Consider the following 23,496-nt stretch of genomic DNA (forward strand, 5'->3'; position numbering starts at 1 on the left):
GTTTGGACCTGTACTCTGCTATTAAACCCCCACTGACTTGGCTCAGACCCCTTAACACAGCTGTGGTGCAATGTACAATGTAACAACAGTATACCTTTTGTTATTACCTGGGTATCCGATGTTCCACCTGCATGCAGGAAAAGGAACAATACTCCACACCAATTGTACTTATATCATATATAATGTTTTTCTGTTCACCTCACCAGGGGATTTTAGTAACCCCATTATTGTCACTTAAGGTCATACTCAAGGTCATACTAGTTTTTTTTTTTCTAGTGTCTCTCTACCCCCCCCCACTGAGGTGGGAAGTGTGGGATCCAGCATCTCAGCGGTGGTGCCCAGGACCACCCATAGGGTGAAAACTTAAATGTTCTTAAGTCTCTGGTCTGTGTGAAGCGTTTTGATGGAAAAGGTAAATACTACATGTCATGAATAAAGTAAAAATAATAAATGATTACAAAATGTTTATACCTTTCCTTCTTGATATCGTGCAGATATGTGATCAAGCCATCCCACCTTTTCCTTTTTTTCCCCCTGAAGAAGACCATAATCTCCAATAAGGTTGAAATGCATTGGGATAGTGGGGTGCCTTTTATCAGATGGTGTAAAATTTCTTGGAATATTATTTGAATACTGTTTTAGAATTTTTCTGGTAATTATTGTAGGGAGTGATGCATGTATTTTTCATCCAATTGTTTGTTTACTATTTTACACTAACCCCAGTAAAAGAACATTTCTGGTTAAGTACAATTGGTGTGGAGTATTGTTCCTTTTCCTGCATGCAGGTGGAACATCGGATACCCAGGTAATAACAAAAGGTATACTGTTGTTACATTGTACATTGCACCACAGCTGTGTTAAGGGGTCTGAGCCAAGTCAGTGGGGGTTTAATAGCAGAGTACAGGTCCAAACAAATTCAGCAGCTCCTTCGGGGGTCAGTACTACACGTAGATGGGACATGGAGGGCACAGACTGGTGCAGGCGTGGGTGTGATGGGTAGATGTGACATGGAGGGCACAGACTGGGGGAGGGATGTAATGGGATATGGAGTGCACAGACTTATGGAGGGGTATAATGGGTAGATGGGACATGGAGGGCTCAACTGTTCAGGCACAGCTAGCACATGGTTAGGCCTTGCACAGGTTTCAGCCAGGCCTTAGCAAAAGTACCTTATTACAGGCAGGGACTGCGGGCACCTATGGTGAGCAATTGAAAGTTCTGATGCTAGCTGCATTCTTTGGTGGACTACTGCTCCCAGCCAGTAGCCCTACTGACTGCAGCTTTCTGTTTTCACTGCCCATGACACCACAGTCCTCACTGGCTCTACATCCATCTCAGATTGCATATACTAACAACTTACAAACTCACCCACAATTTAGCTCCCAGCTACATCACTAGACTAGTCTCAAAATACCAACCAAATCGTTCTCTTCATTTCACCTTTCCTTCTTGATATTTTGCAGATATGTGATCAAGCCATCCCACCTTTTCCTTTTTTCCCCCCTGAAGAAGACCATAATCTCCAATAAGGTTGAAATGCATTGGGATAGTGGGGTGCCTTTGATCAGATGATGTAAAATTTATTGGATTATTTGAATACCGTTTTAGCATTTTTCTGGTAATTATTGTATGGAGTGATGCATGTATTTTTCATCCAATTATTTGTTTGCACAATGTACACCAGAGCTCAAATTTTAAACCAATTGTTCACGTTTCAATAATGGCTTTAGATCAGTATTTCTTTTGGATCAATAAAAATATTTCAAACTTTATCAATAACGGTCTCTTTTTTGCTGCTAAAAAAAACCCCATGGGGAATCCAATTCATGTTTTTATAAAACTCTATACGGGGTGTGCAGCTGGCTCAAAGTAATTTGTTAGGTGCACTTTCTCTTTATACTAAAAGTGTAAAATAGTACTGTATTTATTGGCGTATAACACTCACTTTTTCACTATGAAAATAAGGTGAAAAAAGTGTGTGCGTGTTATACGCCGATACTTCAATTTTAGCTGGCTCGGAATGGACAGGGATGGGCGTGAGACTAGAGCCACCAGATCAAATAGAGGGGGAATATCATGTTTACATGCCTCTGTAATAGGAAGTCCTGTCTCCTGGGCCACCATTGGACCACTGTTCTGTCTATCATAGGAGATTCTGACTGTATGTAATCTGTCGGTGCTCATCACGCCCGCCTTCCTGTCCCCTCTAGGCCGCAGATGGGCATCAATCAGGCTGCACTGATGGCAATGGTGAAGTTGCTGCACTGACGGCAATGGTGAGGTTGCTGCATTGATGGCAATGGTGAGGTTGCTGCACTGATGACAATGGTGAGGTTGCTGCACTGGTGACAATGGTGAGGCTGCTGCATTTATGGCAACGATGAGGCTGCTGCATTGATGGCAATGTTGAGGCTACATCGATGTGGACTAATGAGGCTGCATTGATGGCACTTGTGAGGCTGCAGATGGGCATTGGTCAGGCTGCATTGATGGCAATGGTGAGGCTGCAGATGGGCACTGACCCTTATTTTGCTTCAAAGTTGCTTATTTAAAACATACGTTTTTTTCCTGAAACTTCCCTCTTAAAATGAATATGCGTGTTATACGCCTGTGCGTGTTATATGCCGATAAATACCGTAATTACAGCATTTGCACTGTCACACCAACATAATGTGACAGCACAATAGTAATACACAACCGTTTGCACATATCAGTTTGTCTCAGATTATCCCTGAGAATGTGTCTTCAATTGGGACTAGTGCTACAACTTACTCTGGGCACCTTCCCACTTCCAGCCCACACTGGTGAATACAAAATGCAAAGTGATAAATAGAGTACAACACAATCATTAGGGAGCTCCCCCTACTTTAATAGGATGCAAGGCCTTGTGATAAAAAATGCAGTATATTAGTCTTCTTTCTTATGCTAGCTATTTGTGTTGTAACAATTGTAATCCAACAGGGAATCAACAGAGGAACAACAAGGGTTAATGTGAGATGAATATTAGAACAAATCCTGTGGTGTGGTACACGTGTAATTTCCTCTGGTGTAATTGACTTTGGGTAACACAGTGTCAAAGGTAGGCTTGATAAATGCTTAAACTCAGTCTTTATTAAGTTCTCCTCCATGGGACTACAGGTTCCAGCAACACTGTGTTAGATTGTCTAGGTGTATATAAAGTGCGTCAAAAACTGTGGGCAGCAGCCCTCTCACCAAACTGGGTCTGAAGAATGGAACAGCTCCACTCCGCTTGTCTCAGTCTTGCTTCTTACCGGCCAACTCCGTCACACCGCTCCGCTTCGTAAGATGAACAGGACCCTCTGATGGCTCTGACAGGTGTCTCTGGATCCTTCCCGATCCGGTCACTCAGTCTCTCCAGCGATCAGGTAACAGGCAAAGTCTGTAGTCGTTCCGCTCAGCAGTGGCTGTAGGCCATGCTCTTTGGAGACCTCCTCACAGGTCCTTACAGACAGGCCATGCGTCCAGAAGAAAAAGAAAATGGCCATACATGTCCTTTTATAGCCTACCCAGAATGCAGTTCAGACCAGAAGAATCATGGGCAGGTCACCTGGCATTCTGGGTAGGTAGGGCATAGCAAAAAATGTAAACAGTCACTTCCTGTTATATTTCCAGTGTTATAGAAAAGAAAATACTAAGAGTACATTTCTTGCATTGTCCACTAGATGATGCCAAATACTAAGCAATAACAATGCTCATAGACTTACACTGCATTATGTTAGTATGCAAAAATATCAGCACTACATACCCATTACTAGTGATGGATGAACTTCCGACAGGACGTTTCGCGAACGCGAACCGCGAACATGGCCAAAAGTTTGCAGCCGAACCCATTGACTTTAATGGCAGGCGAATCATAAAAACCTACAGGTCATATTTTCAGCATTCACAGAATACTTACTAGCTGTGCACACATAGTCCCACCACGTGGACACTGACATAACAAAAGTATTAGGTGAATCTGGGATCGACAACGACAAGCATTCTTTTTTTATCTGTGAAATTTTGACAATCCAGGAGCGCATGAAGGCCATGGAGGAGAGGCAAGGTCAGGGCAGGCTATGAAGGGGGTGCAGGAGATGATCAGTGCCACAGTCAGGGCAGCGCAGGCCTGTGCCAGTGTCCCAGTGTGCCAACCTGTGCTTGAGCCCCTCCCTCTGCCTGACCCTTACCCCCGCCTATGCAGGGCTCCGCTGCGGTGGTCCGGAGGTGCCAGTCCAGTGCTGATCCTCAGCCATGGTGCTAACACTGCCTGCTGATTGGCTTCTTTGCTGCTATCTCCCTCACTGTCTGAATCCAGCTCTGCGATAGAGACTGAGCACTGACAGCAGCACCGTGATAAAGAGCACTGACAGCAGCACCGAGATAGAGAGCACTGACACCAACACAGAGATAGAGAGCACTGAAACCAACACCGAGATAGAGAACACTGACACAAGCACAGAGATAGGGAGCACTGACACCAGCACAGAGATAGAGCTCACTGACACCAGCACCGAGATAGAGAGCACTGATACCAGCACCAGCACTGAGATAGAGAGCACTGACACCAGCACCCCCACCAAGATAGAGAGCACTGAGACCACACCAGCACCGAGAGAGAGAGCACTGAGACCACACCAGCACTGAGACCACACCAGCAACGTGATAGAGAGCACTGAGACCACACCAGGACCGTGATAGAGAGCACTGACACCAGCACCATGATAGAGGGCACTGAGACCACACCAGCACCGAAATAGAGAGCACTGAGACCAAACCAGCACCGAAATAGAGAGCACTGAGACCACATCAGCACTGAGATAGAGGGCACTGAAACCACACCAGCACCGAAATAGAGAGCACTGAGACCACACCAGCACCGAAATAGAGAGCACTGAGACCACACCAGCACCAAAATAGAGAGCACTGAGACCACACCAGCACCGAGATAGAGAGAGAGAGAGCACTGACGCCAGCACCGAGATAGAGCACTGACAGCAGCACTGATACCAGCAACTCGCTGCAGGACCCAAATATGACACCACTCAACCAAAGTGAGTGAGCCAAAGGTAGAAAAAAGGTCTGTGCGCTCGATTTAAATAAATCGTTTATAGAGTTATGCATATACATGGTCTACTGGTCACATGTGTTGAATTCCTCTGAGATCCATGCCTCATTAATTTTTATAAATGTGAGGTAGTCAACACTGTCGTGAGCTAGGCAAGTGCGCTTATCGGTCAGGATCCCCCCTACTGCGCTGACCGTCCTTTCGGACAGGACACTGGACGAGGGGCAAGCCAACAGTTCGATTGCAAATTGGGCAAGCTCTGGCCAGAGGTCAAGCCTGCCCACCCAGTAGTCCAGGGGTTCATCACTCCTCAGAGAGTCCACATCGGCCGTTAACCCGATGTAGCCGGACTGACGGTCTAGGCGTTCCCTGATGCTGGATCCGGATGACACCTGTCGATGGGTCGGCTGAAAGAATGACCTCATATCAGAAGTCACCAACACATCTTCAAACTGGCCTCTTCTTGCAGGCGCTGTTGGATTGGTACCTGCAACTCTTTCTCTGGGAGTGGGAATTGCTCCTCTGCCAGAGCACGCAAAAGCAGAATGGAGCATTTCTCAAAGCAAGGCCTAGAAGTGCTCCATTCTGACAGCCCTCTGTGACGGCGGTAACATTTCGGCCATTTTGTGTTTGTACCAGGGGTCTAGGTACGTTGCCACCCAGTACTGGTCCTTGACCCTTATACTTTTTATACGGGGGTCCCTGTTAAAACACTGGAGCATGAAGGCCCCCATTTGCACTAAACTGGAAGCGGTGTGGTGGCCTGGCTTCTGCCCATCATTCAGGATAATGTTGTTCTCCTCGTTCTCCTCTCCCCATCCAGGCACAACAACAGGGATCCCAGAAAGGTTTAAAGCATGCTCTTCTTGCACCTCCTCATCCGCCCCGGCACCATCCTCCTCTGACTCCTCTTCAGACTCCTGTTGTTGACTTGTCTCAGATAGAGTAGCCCCCCCTGGGAATTCATCCAGCATTGCGACTTCCTCATCTTCCTGCTCCTGCTCCTCCACGGCTTGATCAATGACACGACGCAATGCACGCTCCATAAAGAAGGCATAAGGTACCATGTCACTGATGGCGCCATGGCTGCGACTAACCAGTTTGGTGATCTCATCAAATGGCCGCAGAAGTCTGCATGTGTCGCGCATGAGCAGCCACTGGCGCAGTGAAAAAAAAACCCAGCTCCCCAGAACCTGTTCTGCCACAGAGTTTGTACAGGTAGTTGTTAACTGCATGTTTCTGCTGGAGCAGCCTATCAAGCATATAGAAGGTTGAGTTCCATTGCGTCGGGCAATCGCAAATAAGACGTCTGACCGGCAGATTGTGTCGCCGCTGAATGTCAGCAAGGTGAGCCATGGCCATGTAAGATCTTCTGAAATGGGTCGAGATTTTCCTTGCCTGCTGCAAGATGTCCTGGACCCCATGGTATTGGACAACGAATCGCTGCACGACCAAGTTTAAGACGTGTTCCATGCATGGCACGTGCGTGATTTTGCCCTGTTCCAATGCGCTAAGCAGATTGGCAACCTTTGTCACACACCACTTTACCAACTATCAAAATTAAGTGGTGTTAGCCACTGATCTGCCTGTGAATGCAAAGCTGAAAGGAGTGCAGGGCCAGTGTGGCTCTTGGCTTCCTGGCACAACAGACACAGCACAGCATGGCAACCTCTTACCTGGCATCCCTTCGCTAACAGTTTTTTTTGGTAGCGTTTTATATTTAAATCCGGAAAGCAGTGCTTGGTTTTCAGGGTCCTGTATGCGGCTAGGCTCCCAAAAAGTCCCCCACATGTGGTATCCCCATATTCGGGAGAAGCAGCAGAATTTATTTTGGGGTGTAATTTCACTTATGCCCATAGCATTTGTGAGCAATATATCATTTAGTGACAACTTTGTGCAAAAAAAATAAAATTGTAATATTCCTGCAACTTGTGGCAAAATATAAAATATTTCATGGACTCAACATGCCTCTCAGTAAATAGCTTGGGGTGTCTACTTTCCAAAATGGGGTCATTTGGGGGGGAGGTTTGTGCTATTTTGGCATTTTATGGCCTTCAAAACTGTGATAGGTAGTGAGGAGTGAAATCAAAAATTTGCACCCTAAGCCCCCGTACACACGGTCGGAGAATCCGTCGGAATGTGTCCTATCGGACCGTGTTGTTGGATAATCCGACTGTGTGTGGTATGCATCGGACTGTTTCCGTCGAAATATCCCTCGGACCAAATTTTCCAACTTGTTGGAAATATTTTCCGACAAACTGGTCCGATAGGACATACTCCGATCATGTGTAGAGAATTCCGATCGGACAAAGTGCCACGCATGCTCAGATCAAATTCCTACATCAAAGCTATTGGCTACTAGCCTTAACGTAGTCCCATCGTAACGAAATTACATCATCACGTTCTGAAAGATCGGATTTTTCTACAACTTTGTCCGACCGTGTGTATGCAACAGTTTCGGACACAATCCGACGGACAAAATCCGACGGACAAAATCAGACGCATTTGGTTGGCAGAATGTCCGACCGTGTGTACAGGGGCTTAGAAATCCTGAAGGCAGTGATTGGTTTTCGGGGTGCCGTACGCGTCTTGACTCACAAAAAGTCCCACATATGCAGAATATGTTTTGGGGTGCAATTCCACAAATAACTATGGCATGTGTGAGCAATATATCATTTAGTGACAACTTTTTGTAAACCTTTTTTTTTTGTGTCATTATTCAATCACTTGGGACAAATATTCAATGGGCTCAACATGCCCCTCAGCAATTTCCTTGGGGTGTCTACTTCCCAAAATGGGGTAATTTGGGGGGGGAGGTCTGTGTTATTTTGGCATTTTATGGCCTTCAAACCTATGATTGGTAGTGAGGAGTGAAATCAAAAATTTGCACCCTTAGAAATCCTGAAGGCAGTGATTGGTTTTCGGGGTCCCGTACACAGCTAGACTCCCAAAAAGTCCCACATATGTGGTATCCCTGTACTCAGAAGAAGCAGCAGAATATATTTTGGGTTGCAATTCCACATATAACTATGGCATGTGTGAGCAATATATCATTTAGTGACAACTTTTTGTAAACTTTTTTTTTTTTTGTGTCATTATTCAATCACTTGGGACAAAAAAAACATGCAATGGGCTCAACATGCCCCTCAGCAATTTCCTTGGGGTGTCTACTTTCCAAAATGGGGTCATTTGGGGGCCGGGGTTGTACTGCCCTGCCATTTTAGCACCTCAAGAAATGAGATAGGCAGTCATAAATTAAAAGCTGTGTAAATTCCAGTAAATGTACTCTAGTTTGTAGACGCTATAACTTTTGCGCAAACCAATAAATATACGCTTATTGAGATTTTTTTTTACTAAAGACATATGGCTGAATAAATTTTGCCCTAAATGTATGACTAAAATTGAGTTTATTCGATTTTTCTTATAACCAAAAGTAGAAAATATCTTTTTTTCTCGAAATTTTCGGTATTTTTCAATTTATATCGCAAAAAATAAAAATCGCAGAGGCAATCAAATACCATCAAAAGAAAGTTCTATTTGTGGGAATAAAAGGACGCAAATTTGGCCTCCAGATCAGGTCTATTTATAAGGTAGGGGGAATTGTCCATGTGCTGAAATGTTTCAATTGGCTGTCCTGTACCCCATGATGGATGTGTCATCATGGGTCAAAGTTCTTTCACAATGTAAATGCATATGTCCGCCACGCGAACAGTGCAGTTTGGCAAATCGCGAACACGCAAAATTCACCGCAAACCGACCGCTGGGCAAACCGCAAGACCATCCCTACCCGTTACACCCCTCCACCAGTCTCTGAACAACATATCCAAACTATCCCATTACATCCCTTCCCAGTCTGTGCCCTCCATATCACATCTACCCATTAATCCTTCCCCCAGTCCGGGCCCTCCATGTCCGATCTACCCATTACAACCCTCCCCCAGTCTGGGCCCTCCCTCCATGTCCCATCTACACATCACACCCCTCAAGTCTTTACCCTCCTTGTCACAGCTATCCATCACACCCCTCTCCCTGTCTGTGCTCTCCATGTCCCATCTAACCATTACACTTCTCCCCTAGTCTGTGCCCTCCATGTCTAATTTACTCAGTACCCCCCTCCCCCAGTCTTTACCTTCAATGTTGCACCTACATATTACCTCCCTCCCCCAGTTTGTGCCCTCTATGTCCCACCTACCTATTACAATCCACCCCCAGTCTGTGCCCTCCACGTCCCATCTACATATTACACTCCCCCAACAGTCTATGCCCTCCATGTCCCATCTACCCATCGCACCCCTCCCCCAGTCTGTGCTCTCCATGACTCATCTACCCATTACACCCCTCCCCCAGTCTGTGCTCTATATGACCCATCTACCCATTACACCCCCCAATCTATACCCAACTTGTCACCGCTATCCATCACACTCCTCTCCCTGTCTGTGCCCTCCATGTCCCATCTACTCAGTACACCCCTCCCCCAGTCTGTACCTTCAATGTTGCATCTACATATCACATTCTGTGCCCTCCATGTCCCATCTACCTATGGCACCCCTACCCCAGTCTTTTCCCTCCATATCCCACCTACCCATTACACCTCTGCTCCCTCCATGTCCCCTCTACCCATTACACCCCTACCCCAGTCTGTGTCCTCCATGTCCTAACTCCTCATTACACCCCTCCCCCAGTCTGTGCCCTCCATGCCCCATCTACCCATCACACCCCTCCCCCAGTCTGTGCCCTCCATGCCCCATCTACCCATCACACCCCTCCCCCAGTCTGTGCCCTCCATGCCCCATCTACCCATCACACCCCTCCCCCAGTCTGTGCCCTCCATGACCCCTCTACCCATTACACCCAAGTCTATGCCCTCCATGTCCCATCTACCCCTCACACCCCTCCCCCAGTCTGTGCCCTCCATGTCCCATGTACACATTACTCCCCTCCCCCAATTTGTGTACTCCATGTCCCATCTGTGACAGACCTAGCCGGAACAGAGGCTGTTGGAGGGGACTGAATGCCAGCATTTTGCTTTGCGATTATGGGCCCTGGCATTTGGGGTAACAGTGCTCTTTGTGAGCTGTATGCCCGGGGACTCCTGAGGTGTTACTTGGATTCAGGTCCATGCCGCCCCCCAAGACACACAGGCTCTGGATATGTATCGGCCATATTAACAATAGAGTGAATCACACTGTTGGGACACAAACTGTTAGATGCTAATGTCATCAACTCCAGCCACCTGTCTGTTGTGTAAATGAGTCTAGTCTGGCTTGTAAGAGTATTCCACACATTGTTGTTTGTGCTAATTAACCCTCTTTTGATGTTTATGGTAATGTGTATTGAATAGTCAGTCAGTGAGCTAGGAGACGTACCCTGAAAAGTCTCATTCATCTCTCAGACAAGTAGTCTGGGTCAATGATTAGATAATTAGCTCATGCTAATTAGGTTAGGTTTTAGTCATCCTGCTGTATATATTTTTGTATGATCTCAAATAAAAGATGATTCCTGATGCACTCCAAGACTGGTGTTGTCTAGTTATTGGGGGTTCCTATAGCCAGATCCATTGGACTCGTGTTCCAGGACTTAGGAAGCGGCATACTGACGGACACACTCAAGTGGAGTGTGGGGGATAGGTTCCGTCACACCATCTATCTACTACACTCCTCCCCCAGTCTATGTCCTCCATGTCCCATTTACCCATCACACCCCTACCCCAGTCTATGCCCTCCATGTTCAATCTACCCATCACACCGCTCCCCCAGTGTGTGCCCTCCATGTCCCATCTATCCATTACACCCGTCCCCCAGTTTGTGAACTCCATGTCACATCTACACATTACACCCCTCCCCCAATGTGTGTCCTCCGTGTCCCATTTACCCATCACACCCCTCCCCCAGTCTGTGCCCTCCATGTCCCATTGCCCATCACACCCCTCCCCCAGTCTGTGCTCTCCATGTCCCATTTACCGATCACACCCCTCCCCCAGTCAGTGCCTTCTCTGTGCTATCTAGTCATTACACCCCCACCCCCGGTCTGTGTCCTAAATGTCTCATATACCCATTACACCCCTCCCCCAGTCTGTGCCATTCATGTCTCATTTACCCATCACACACCTCCCCCAGTCTGTGCCCTCCATGTTACATTTACCGATCACATTTCTACCCCAGTCTGTGCCCTCCATGTCTCATCTACCCATCACAACCCTCCCCCAGTCTGTGCCCTGCATGCTACATTTACCGATAACACCCCTTCCTCAGTCTGTGCCCTCCATGTCCCATTTACCGATCACACCCATCCCCCAGTCTGTGCCCTCCATGTCCCATCTACCCATCACACCCCTTCCGCAGTCTTTCTCTTCCATGTCCCATCTCCCCATTATATCCCTCCCACAGTCTATACTCTCAATGTCCCATCTACCCATCACACTCCTCCCCCAGTCTGTGCCCTCTATGTCCCATGTACCCATCACACCCCTCCCCTCAGTTTGTGCCCTCCATGTCCCATCTATTCATTACACCCCTCCCCAGTCTCTGCCCTCCATGTCCCATCTACCCATTACACCCCTCCCCCAGTCTGTTCCCTCCATGTCCCATCTATTCACTACACTCCTCCCCAGTCTGTGCCCTCCATGTCCCATCTATTCATTACACCCCTCCCCAGTCTGTGCCCTCCATGTCCCATCTGCCCATCACACCCCTCCCCCTGTCTGTGCCCTCTATGTCCCATCTATTCATTACACCCCTCCCCAGTCTGTGTCCGCCATGTCCCATCTACCCATCAGACCCCACACCTAGTCTGTGCCCTCAATGTCCCATCTATTCATTACACCCCTCCTCAGTGTGTGCCCTCCATGTCCCATCTACCAATTACACCCCTCCCCCAATGTGTGCCTTCCATGTCCCATCTACCCATCACACCCCTCCCCCAGTCTGTGCCCTCCGTGTCCCATCTACCCATCACACCCTCCCCCCAGTCTGTGCCCTCCATGACCCATATATTCATTACACTCCTCCCCAGTCTGTGCCCTCCATGTCCCATCTACCCATCACACCCCTCCCCCAGGCTGTGCTCTCCATGTCCCATCTTTCCATCACACCCCTCCCCCAGGCTGTGCCCTCCATGTCCCATCTCCCCTTCACACCCCTCCCCCAGTCTGTGCCCTCCATGTCCCATCTATTCATTACACCCCTCCCCAGTCTGTGCCCTCCATGTCCCATCTACCCATAACACCCCTCCCCCAGTCTGTGCCCTCCATGCCCGATCTAATCATTACACCCCTCCTCAGTCTGTGCCCCCCATGTCCCACCTACCCATTACACCCCTCCCCTAGTCTGTGTCCTCCATGTCCCATGTACCCATCACACCCCTCCTCCAGTCTGTGCCCTCCATGTCCAATCTACCCATCACACTAGACATGTGCAAAAGGAAAAAATTAGTTTAGTTTCGTTTTGTTTTAATTAGTTAATTCATTAATTTCGTTTAGTTATATTCGTTAACTTCCTTAAATTCGTTTTCGGATTTCGTTTAGTTTTCTACCGAATTCGAAAAATCGGCCACATTCGAAAATATTTCAACCAAATTCGAAAATATTTCTACCAGATTCGAAATGATTTCAACATGATTCGACATTATTTCAACCACATTCGAAAATATTTTGTGACCCGAATTTAGGGCCATGTATCTCGGGGTCACTTGGTGCTAGAAACTCCAAATTTGGATATGTTGTAGTGCTAGTACTATTGTGTTTGCATACCAAATTTGGGGTTTCTAGCTATAAGTGACCCCGAGATATGGGGCCCCAAAATCGGGTCACAAAATGTCATTCTCTGCTCTAATAACTAATAACATTTTGCGACCCGATTTTGGGGCCACATATCTGGGGGTCACTTATTGCTAGAAACCCCAAATTTGGTATGCAAACACAATAATATGGGGCCCCAAAATCGGGTCGCAAAATGTCATTCTCTGCTCTAATAACTAATAACATTTTGCGACCCGATTTTGGGGCCACATATCTGGGGGTCACTTATAGCTAGAAACCCCAAATTTGGTATGCAAACACAATAATACTAGCACTACAACATATCCAAATTTGAAGTGTCTAGCACCAAGTGACCCCGAGATACATGGCCCTAAAATTGGGTCACAAAATATTTTTGATTGTAGTTGAAATAATGTCGAATCATGTTGAAATCATTTCGAATGCAGTTGAAATAATGTCGAATCATGTCGAATTTATTCAAATTCATTCATTATATTTCTTTCGTATTCGTTGTAATTTGTTATTTTTTTATTCGGACATTCGGATGCATCTGAATGTCCGAAAGATGCAAAATTCGGCCGAATTTCGATTCGTTACGAAACGAATTGCACAAGCCTACATCACACCCCTCCCCCAGTCTGTGCCCTCCATGTCCCATCTATTCATTAAACCCCTTCCCAGTCTGTGCCCTCCATCTCCCATCTACCTATTACACCCCTCCCCAGTCTGTGCCCTCCATGTCCCATCTACCCATCACACCCTTCCCCCAGTCTGTACCCTCCATGTCCCATCTATTCATTACACCACTCCCCAGTCTGTGCCCTCCATGTCCCATCTATTCATTACACCCCTCCCCAGTCTGTGCCCTCCATGTCCCATCTACCCATTACACCCCTCCCCCAGTCTGTGTCCTCCATGTCCCTTGTACCCATCACACCCCTCCCCCAGTCTGTGCCCTCCATGTCCCATCTACCCATCACACCCCTCCCCCAGTCTGTGCCCTCCATGTCCCATTTTTTCATTACACCCCTCCCCAGTCTGTGCCCTCCGTGTTCCATCTACCCATTACACCCCTTCCCCAGTCTGTGCCCTCTATGTCCCATGTACCCATCACACCCCTCCCCCACTCTGTGCCCTCCATGTCCCATCTACCCATCACACCCCTTCCCAGTCTGTGCCCTCTATCTCCCATCTACCTATTACACCCCTCCCCAGTCTGTGCCCTCCATGTCCCATCTACCCATCACACCCCTCCCCCAGTCTGTACCCTCCATGTCCCATCTATTCATTACACCACTCCCCAGTCTGTGCCCTCCATGTCCCATCTATTCATTACACCCCTCCCCAGTCTGTGCCCTCCATGTCCCATCTACCCATTACACCCCTCCCCCAGTCTGTGTGCTCCATGTCCCTTGTACCCATCACACCCCTCCCCCAGTCTGTGCCCTCCATGTCCCATCTACCCATCACACCCCTCCCCCAGTCTGTGCCCTCCATGTCCCATCTTTTCATTACACCCCTCCCCAGTCTGTGCCCTCCGTGTCCCATCTACCCATTACACCCCTTCCCCAGTCTGTGCCCTCTATGTCCCATGTACCCATCACACCCCTCCCCCACTCTGTGCCCTCCATGTCCTATCTACCCATTACACCCCTCCTCTCAGTTTGTGCCTTCCATGTCCCATCTATTCATTAAACCCCTCCCCAGTCTCTGCCCTCCATGTCCCATCTACCCATTACACCCCTCCCCCAGTCTGTGCCCTCCATGTCCCATCTATTCATTACACTCCTCCCCAGTCTGTGCCCTCCATGTCCCATCTATTCATTACTCCCCTCCCCAGTCTGTACCCTCCATGTCCCATCTACCCATCACACCCCTCCCCTAGTCTGTGCCCTCCATGTCCCATCTACCCATCACACCCCTCCCCTAGTCTGTGCCCTCCATGTCCCATCTACCCATCACACCCCTCCCCCAGTCTGTGCCCTCCATGTCCCATCTACCCATCACACCCCTCCCCCAGTCTGTGCCCTCCATGTCCCATCTACCCATCACACCCCTCCCCCAGTCTGTGCCCTCCATACCTTTCTGAATATCGGGATAAGTTTTCCTCCTGGAAATTCCAGGTCCAGCCATGTAATGTTGTAATAACACATACCCCAGACCTTTGTGATTGGAGGTGGTGGGATTGTGATCTGAAGAACACAAAGATCAGTGTGAGGATGATCAGGACAAAGCTTAAAATGTTTTTTTTTTACTGTCTAACATTTGTAGTGTAAATATAAATTTTATGTTCCCCCCCAAACTCTGCTCCTTACTGACATGCTTTACCCTCTGTCAGGATTTAGAGGGGAGTGGGGGGAGGGGCAACTATTTGTACATCATTCCCACAATTTACAACCCCAAAGGTACAACACATCCATGTTACATTGTTCTTTCTTCAGTCTTAAAGAGGAACTGCAGTCTGATCACATCATTTATGATAAAAACATCTTTGCCATTCTGAAGCTTCCCTCCAACCACTTTACATATTATTTCATATATACTGATATTCACTACTTGCCAAATATGCTGCAGAAATTTCCCTACACTGAGTCTGGCTGCATCCATCATAACTGTGGGCAGCTGAAGCTGTTGCCCGGGTCACTTCCTGGATTTACACTGATACACACCCCCAGCTCTGCAGCTCTCATTGGCTCTCTTGTGACTCATTCCTTCCTTACCTTCCTGGCAAACTCCCACTAGAGTGAGAGAGAGAGACTTTTAATAAATGGACACTCACCTGTCCCGCGTTCCAGCGATGCCGGCAGCCGAGGCCGATCGATCGCTCGGCTCTCGGCTGCTGTCGCCACCATTCTAGGTGAGGTAATCAGGAAGTGAAGCGAATCAGCTTCACTTCCCGGTTCCCTACTGCGCATGCGCGAGCCGCGCAATAGAAAATCTCCGCGCTGTCACTGGGACTCGTGTGTGTCCCAGCAGACAGCGCGGCAGGGCAGGAAATGGCGTAGACTCCCACGGGAGTCTATGCCCGGAAGTGGGTGAAAATACCTGTCTTTGACAGGTATCTCCACCCCCCTCCCCCCTGAAAGGTGTCAATTGTGACACCGGAGGGGGGCAGGGATCCGATAAGCGGAGGTTCCACTTTAGGGTGGAATCCCGCTTTAACTTGAAGCCAATGAATGTCAGAAAAAGGTTTAGTGTTTAAGTGATTAACCCCTTCCCGACCGCCTCACGATGATATACGTCGGCAGAAGGACACATACAGGCAGAATCACGCACCTGTACGTTGCCCTTTAAAAGGTGGCAGAGTGGACACGCGTGCCCGTGGCAAGCTCCGTGAGTCAGGTCACAGGTCCCACTGACTCCATCGCCGCAGCGATACCCATGATGGCCTCACGGGGAGATGCTAAAGTAAACAAGCATCTCCCTGTTCTACCTAGCAACAGTGACACTGATCTCTGCTCCCTGTGATTGGAGCAGAGATCAGTGATGTGAAAAACACAGCCACACTTAACCCCCACACTGACCCTAGTGGTTAACCCCTTCACTGCCTGTGTCATTTACACAGGAATCAGTGCATTTGTATAGTACTGATTGCTGTATAAATGTGTCACAAATCTCCGATGTGTCCGCCATAATGTCGCAGTCACGATAAAAATCCCTGATCGCCTCCATTTAAAAAAAAAAAGATTATTAATAAAAATGCTATAAAACTATCCCCTATTTTATAAAAACTATAACTTTTGTGCAAACCAATCAATAATCGTTTATTGTGGGTTTTTTTTACCAAAAATATGTAGAAGAATACGTATTGGCCTAAACTGAGGAAAAAAACAAAAAAAATTATATATTTTTGGGGGCTATTTATTATAGCAAAAAGTGAAAAATAATGCGTTTTTTTTCAAAATTGTCGCTATTTTTTTGTTTATAGCGCAAAAAATAAAAACCGCAGAGGTGATCAAATACCACCAAAAGAAAGCTCTATTTGTGGAAAAAAATACGTCAATTTTGTTTGGGAGCCACGTCGCATGACCGCGCAATTGTCAGTTAAATCAACGCAGTGCCAAATCGCAAAAAAGTGCTCTGGTCTGGAAAGGGATAAATTCTTCCGGGTTTGAAGTGATTAAACTTCCCTCATTTACACACCAAAGTCTATTCCTTTGATCTATAGGGCAAATCATTACAATGTTTACACTTAAGTTAAACTGCTAAAGAATGTTTTTCTTGGCAGACTGCCCATTTTTATTCCCTTTCTTTTGACAGATGTCGGCTTCAGAAGAGCAGAGAATTCTCTGCGTAGAAAGAATCGGGAAATACTTTGTCAAGATCGCAGCGGGGAAAAAATTGCGGTAATGATTCTTAACGATTAATCGTGCAGCTCTAGTAGACATATTTGTTAAGGGGAAATTTTTTTTCTTACAGTAATTTGTGCCAGCATTGGCAGTCCCGTACATGTGACAGGTGTCCAACCAAAAGAGGTCCCATCACCTTCCCAGCTGTGTGGGCGGCTCCACCAGGATCTCCTAATGGTGATCACTTCTCTGGACTTTACCCATCTATACCAAAGCTCAATATGACATTCCAAGATCAAAAAAAAGGGGGGAGGGGAAGGGAAAAGAAAGCAGTAGGGCAGACCTGCTCTGTATCCACCTGCCCAGCCACCAATCACTCAAGGGCCAATATTCTAAAATCCACCTTCATGGCAGTATGGACTCAGTGGCCCGGTGTCTAAGAAGGAGGCTCCTACCAAAATGCAGTCAAATTCAGCAGTGTAAGAGTTTTAAGCCAAAAGGTCTTATTAATCTTCTCATCAGTTCCCTTTAGGGCTCTAGCCAGGCTCTCCATATGGCGGACATCTTCCACCTTATGAAACCATTGTGTGAGAGTGGGGGTAGCCGTGGATTACAACAAAGCTGGAATGAAGGATCGAGCTGCATTTACCAGATGGGGCACCACTGATTTCCTGTATATTTTCTCTGGCATTGAGGTGGGATGGAAAATAAAGTAGCAGTACCACCTTGTCAGTAGTATGTATCACAATTCCTGCTACTTATTACTAATGGAGGATTTATACGTCAGTGGCAGAACTTTGGTACAGTCCACGTCTGTTCAGATCCCTCTCCCAACTATCCAGGAAGGGAGGAGTCGGGCGCAAGGCTTCCAATAAAACCATATTTAGAACACAATTCATATTAAATATGAATATTGGAAAATATAAATCACTATTTAGTACCTTTTTTCCATTTCAGCCAAAATTCTAATACTCTACTTTTCCCTCTGAAGAAGAAAGAGACAGAAAAAGACTCCTTTCCCTCCATAACAAATTCCTGAAAGAGGGTGAAATGCATCAGAAGATGCAGAGATTGGAAAGATGGAATGAACATTGTACAATAAAGGTGACTGAGAAGTGGGATTAGTGGTTGTGCAGCCTTTGTATGTATTGTTGGAGAATTTCTGGGCAATAGATGGACCCCATTGCTGGATACATCTCCCGTGACTGGTGATTATAGGACCAGCCAGGAGTAATACCATTTCACCACTTCAGCCCCGGCAGGTTTTACCCCCTCAGTTACCATTTTTTGCAATAAGGCACTGCGCTATTTTAACAGACAATTGTGCGGCCGTGCGACATTGTAACCAAATAAAATTGATGTCCTTTTTTCCCCACAAATAGAGATTTCTTTTAATGGTATTTAATCACCTCTGTGTTTTTTATTTGTTTGCATTATAAACAGAAAAAGAGCGACATATTTGGAAAAAAATAATATATTTTTAACTTTTTCCTATAAAACGCATCCAATAATAATAATAATAATAATAATAATAAAAAAAAACAAAATGTTTTCATAAGTTTAGGCCAATATGTATTCTGCTATATATTTTTGGTAAAAAATACCAATAAGTGCATATTGATAGGTTTGTGTAAAAGTTATAGCGTCTTCAAATTGGGAGATATATTTATGGGATTGTTTAAAAAATTGTTTTACTAGTAATGGTGGCAATCAGTGATTTTCTGGAGGGACTGTGACATTGTGGCAGACAAACCAGACACCTAACTGACACTTTTTTTGGGAACAAGTGACACTAATACAGTGATTAGTGGCAAAAATATGCACTGTCACTGTACTAATGACCATGGCAGGGAAGGGGTTAACATCAGGGGCGATGACAGGATTAAGTTAGTTCCTAGGGGGTGCTTGCTAACTGTGTGGGGGATGGTCTGACTGGATGAACATAGAGGTCAGTGTTCCTGCTTAGTGGGAACACCAATCACTATCTTCTCACCTGTCAGAACGGCGATCTGCCGTGTTTACATAGGCATATCGACATTCCGCCTCTCTGGGGAATGATTGCGGGTGGCTGACGGACATCAGGCCTGCTGGACCTGCTGATTGGCTCCCCCTCTGTCCAGTCAGTGCACGAGCGCTCCCAGTGTCTATTGCACGAAATGATGTACAGGTAGATTGTTTCGCACAATAGAGCCGACCTGCCACAGTACATATGTGGTAGGTGGTCGGCAATTGATCAATTCACAAAGATAACTGGAGTGACCTGTCACCTAATCCATACATCCAGCAACAGTGTGATGTCCATTTATTGGAATGTTTCCAAATTCCTTATGTCCTCTAATAGCTTTTGTATAATTATAACTATGAGCTGAGAAGAGCCGGGGATTGTTACTGCAACCTGACAGCAAAGGGGAAATGACAGAGCTAAATGAATTGTAACACCTAAGAAAAGACTCAACAACAGTGTGATGTCCAATTGCTGCAATGATTCCAGATTTCATATGTCCCTTCCATTAGCTGTTGCATTATACAGTATCTCACAAAAGTTAGTACACCTCTCACATTTATGTAAATATTTTATTCTATATTTTTATGCGACAACACTGAAGAAATGACACTTTGCTACAATGTAAAGTAGTGAGTGTACAGCTTGTATAACAGTATAAATTTTATGTCCCCTCAAAATAACTCAACACACAGCCATTAATGTCTAAACCTCTGTATGGTCTTGGCCACCGTGCTGCAGCTCATTTTCAGTGTCTTGGCAATCTTCTTATAGCCTAGGTCATCTTTATGTAGAGCAACAATATTTTTCTCAAGTCATCTTCCAGGACGGCACACCTGAGAGATGAGAGGCTCCTCCCTACAGGAAACACAATCAATCGACAGCTGTTATAAGTCACCACCCTTCCCCTTGATCCTCAGTTTTTGATTGTGTTTCTCCCTACACAGCGAAACTGTTTGTTTTTTTGCAAATGACCCGAAGCCTGGGGCTGGTGGTCTCCCCCTGGGAGCCGGACCACAAGCCTGGGAAGCCTCTGGGTCTGGTAGGATATTCTTGTCCTTCCTGGGGGGTTCCCCTATCTTTTCCTCAGGGCGGGCAGCAGAATTTGGAAGAGCCCCCCTGAGAGCTGAAGGACCCTGGGTACAGTGGTGTACCCAGAACTTCAGGGGCCATTATCCTGTCTCCCCCTCCTTACCTGTACAGGTGGCTGTTCAGACGGGGGTGCTGGCCATCGGTTCTTTCCAGGGGGCTTGTCCCCGACTCCTGGGTCCCCGGTAGCTCGCGTGGGCTGCCGGAGAGGGCGTGGCAACAAGCACCCGCGTCATTTTCAAACTTCGGGAAAATGGCAGCGGCGTTCTTACCCAGGAGGGAAGGCTGAGAGTCAGTAGGAGCAGGCGCCCACATCCTCCTTTCTCTCGAGCGAGGAGGCACCAGTTTACTACGGTGGATGTCTGCCTTAACCACCTCAGATATGAAGATGGGAATGAGGAATGGAAGGCATTGCCCCCCCCCCCCCCATGTATATAGACTGACTGGTACAGCCTAACCTGGCACCTCCCTATGGGAACAGCAGTTGGGGGGGGGGAGCACTTTGGCGGCTATCCTCCTTGCGTGTGGACCATAAGGATGGAAAAGCAAGCCCGCTGGCTGTGGCAAAAAGAGGAAGACGACAACGGTGAGTACTTTACTTTCCTTTTGCCGTGGGAATTTAGCTGCAAAATCCCCAATTCCAGCCAGAGGGTTCCTGGGCATTTGAGATCTCACCTGGGGTCTGGATTCAAATAGCCCTTAAGCTTCTGCTAAAAACACCAGCCGCAGCTCCCTCTTACACCAGAGAAGCTGTATGGTGGACAGGTGGTGCAGAGGAACGAGTGTGCCTAAACCACCTCAGATGAGAAAGAGGTAGGTAGGCCATTGCTCCCCCTTCCCCGTGTATATACTGACTGGTGCAGTGCAGAACCTGGGGTCGGGATACAAATAGCGCAGACGCCACTGCTAAAACCACCAGCCACAGCTCCCTCTTACAGCAGAGACACTGTGGTTATCGCAGCAGTAGGTTGCCAGCCTCTCCCTACATGCCCAGTTGTGGTACATTTAGTAGGGATGAATATAGCGTACAGAGGGGATCTGGTAGATACAAAGTTACTTACAGGCCAGGTATACCACTGAACAGGTTATTAATTGGGCAGTGGTTGGTGGATTCAGAAGCTCCCCTGGTCAGCAGGTGCACTAGGTTACTGGCCCTATTAGCCCAGCTGCTAGGAATCTGAAGTTGCTTCACAATGTTTAAAAGCTGACCTAACATTCAAGGATGGGCAGAGACCAAGCTACTGTGTGGCACAGTAGGGGTTCCCTTGTCACAGATCCTCCTTTTGGGGGTTGCCTGCTATAGTTAACTTTCATAAGCTCCAACCTCCCACTCCACCTTTACACTGTGTTTATATTATAGTGTAGGAGGTAAGAAGAAACTTTTTTTTATTGGTTTGGGCTACAATCCACGCAGTGGCAGATCTAAAGGCGATTCACCATAGATCGCTCCCTACATCCTTTTAATTGAGGATTTTCTGTGCAAACCTATGCAAGAGCTACATAATTGATTGTTTGAAGCCTGCAAATAGCTATTTACCTCCCAGGCTAAACTGGTAACCACCTCTTCTAGAGGCCGTCTTAAATTGGTCTCTAGGGCTGGGCTCATTGAGACTTTAGTTGCTAATCAGCACCACCTGGATATGTGCTGGCTAGTGTTTGCTCAGTCTATGAAGGTAAGGTAGGACAACAACTACTACTAATAGTAGGGTGTCCAACCATTTTAGGATCTGTTCCTTCTCTGGTGGTGAAGGTTTAGTACCTACAGCCCAGGCTATGCCTATGAAATAAATTGCCTGTTGGTTATTTCATAAAGGGATAGACCATGACTCCTCATTGGCTGCACACCAGTAGACCTCAGTAGTGAAGTTTTGTGCTTGCTGGGATGTTTTTGTGGCACAGCAGAAATACACATTGAGATTTGTGACATCTCTGCTTATAAGGGCTATATTGCTGTACATCAGAAATGCACTGCACTGAAGCTTGTTTGCTGTCCTTTATATACTAAAGGTACTGCTTTGTTTGGCTACAGATCAGAAAAATACAACAGTGAAGGTGATCTGTACTTTCTGGTTTTGTGTTGCACAGCAGAAATGCACATCATTGTGTCTGGTGACATCTCTGCTCATAATGGTTATATTGCTGCACATCAGACATACACAAGATTGAGGTCTGTCTGTGGGGCTTTGTGTCCTGTTTTACTGCCTTGTTGGTTACTTATCAGAAAGGCAGCAGTAAAGTCTGATGTTCCTGATTTGCGTGGCGCTGTGCTGATTCAGACAGTGCTATTAACAGCAATGGCTGCCGAGTTTAAACATGCGATTTGACATGTTGAGTCGCATGACAAATCATTTCAATATGATACAGCATTAAGGTCTGTGAGGTTTTGTGTCCTGTATTACTGCCTTATCAGAAAGGCAGCAGTGAAAATTGATGGTTCGAATTTGTTGGGCTACATAGTAGAAATACAAATTGAACCCCTGCCAGGTGTAGTACATATACTGCCTTTGGTAATCCATGTAGCACCACAAAGTGGTGTTGTGCTGATTTTAGCCATGCGATTTGACATGTTGAGTCGCAAGGCCAAATCGCTTCAATATGGATGTGCTATCTCTATTCAGAATTGTTATATTGTTGCACATCAGACATATACAGGATTGAAGGTTGTCTGTCCTTTTATGTCTTGCATATACTGCCTTATTGGCTGCATATCAGAAAGGACACAGCAGTGAAGGTTGCTTGTCTTTTTCTGATTTTGTTTTTGCTGCTCAGCTGAGAGACACATTGAGGATGGTGGCCTCTCTGCTCAGTATTGGTATATTACTACACATCAGACATACACAAAGATTGAATGTTTGTGTCCTGTATGTCCTATATTTACTGCCTTATCGTTTGTATATCAGGCTAAGCAGTGTTTCTCATGGATCTACCTTTCTGCATCTTAGGGATACACAGCAGGGGTTTGTTGGCTGCAATCCTCCAGGGAGTCACAGCATTGGGGACCCCTTACTTGTTCGACCTGAAAATTGCTATTTGTTTTTTTTTTTTTTTTTTTCCTGCGACCTGTGTAATCTTGAGGTCTGTGGATCCAGGAATCAGGGACTGCTGGTGTCGCACAGACACAAATGGTACCCATTGGAAGCCATAGTATATGACTTCTCATGCGTCTTGCAGTCCCAAGTCGCAGGTTGGGTCGCACGGGTGTGGGAACCCTAAACTTATCTGTCCCTTCTGATTGAGGTTTTGCTACACAGCAGGAATACTCATCATGGCGTTATTGTTTTATTTTGCAGCA

At 46.7% G+C, this 23,496-nt stretch overlaps 1 protein-coding gene across 1 annotated transcript in view; it reads right to left on the reverse strand.

Moving 5' to 3' along the window:
- Positions 1-23,496, reverse strand: part of LOC143962429 (uncharacterized) — a 49,875-nt gene that overhangs the window by 22,062 nt on the left and 4,317 nt on the right. Inside the window, exon 2 of the mRNA XM_077471706.1 lies at positions 14,906-15,016. Coding sequence (XP_077327832.1) covers positions 14,906-15,016 — 111 coding nt within the window. The remainder of the gene's footprint in view (positions 1-14,905; positions 15,017-23,496) is intronic.

The sequence above is a fragment of the Lithobates pipiens genome, unplaced genomic scaffold, assembly GCF_037356315.1.
Source record: "Lithobates pipiens isolate NorthernLeopardFrog02 unplaced genomic scaffold, aLitPip1_a1.2 Scaffold_8, whole genome shotgun sequence".
Taxonomy (NCBI): domain Eukaryota; kingdom Metazoa; phylum Chordata; class Amphibia; order Anura; family Ranidae; genus Lithobates; species Lithobates pipiens.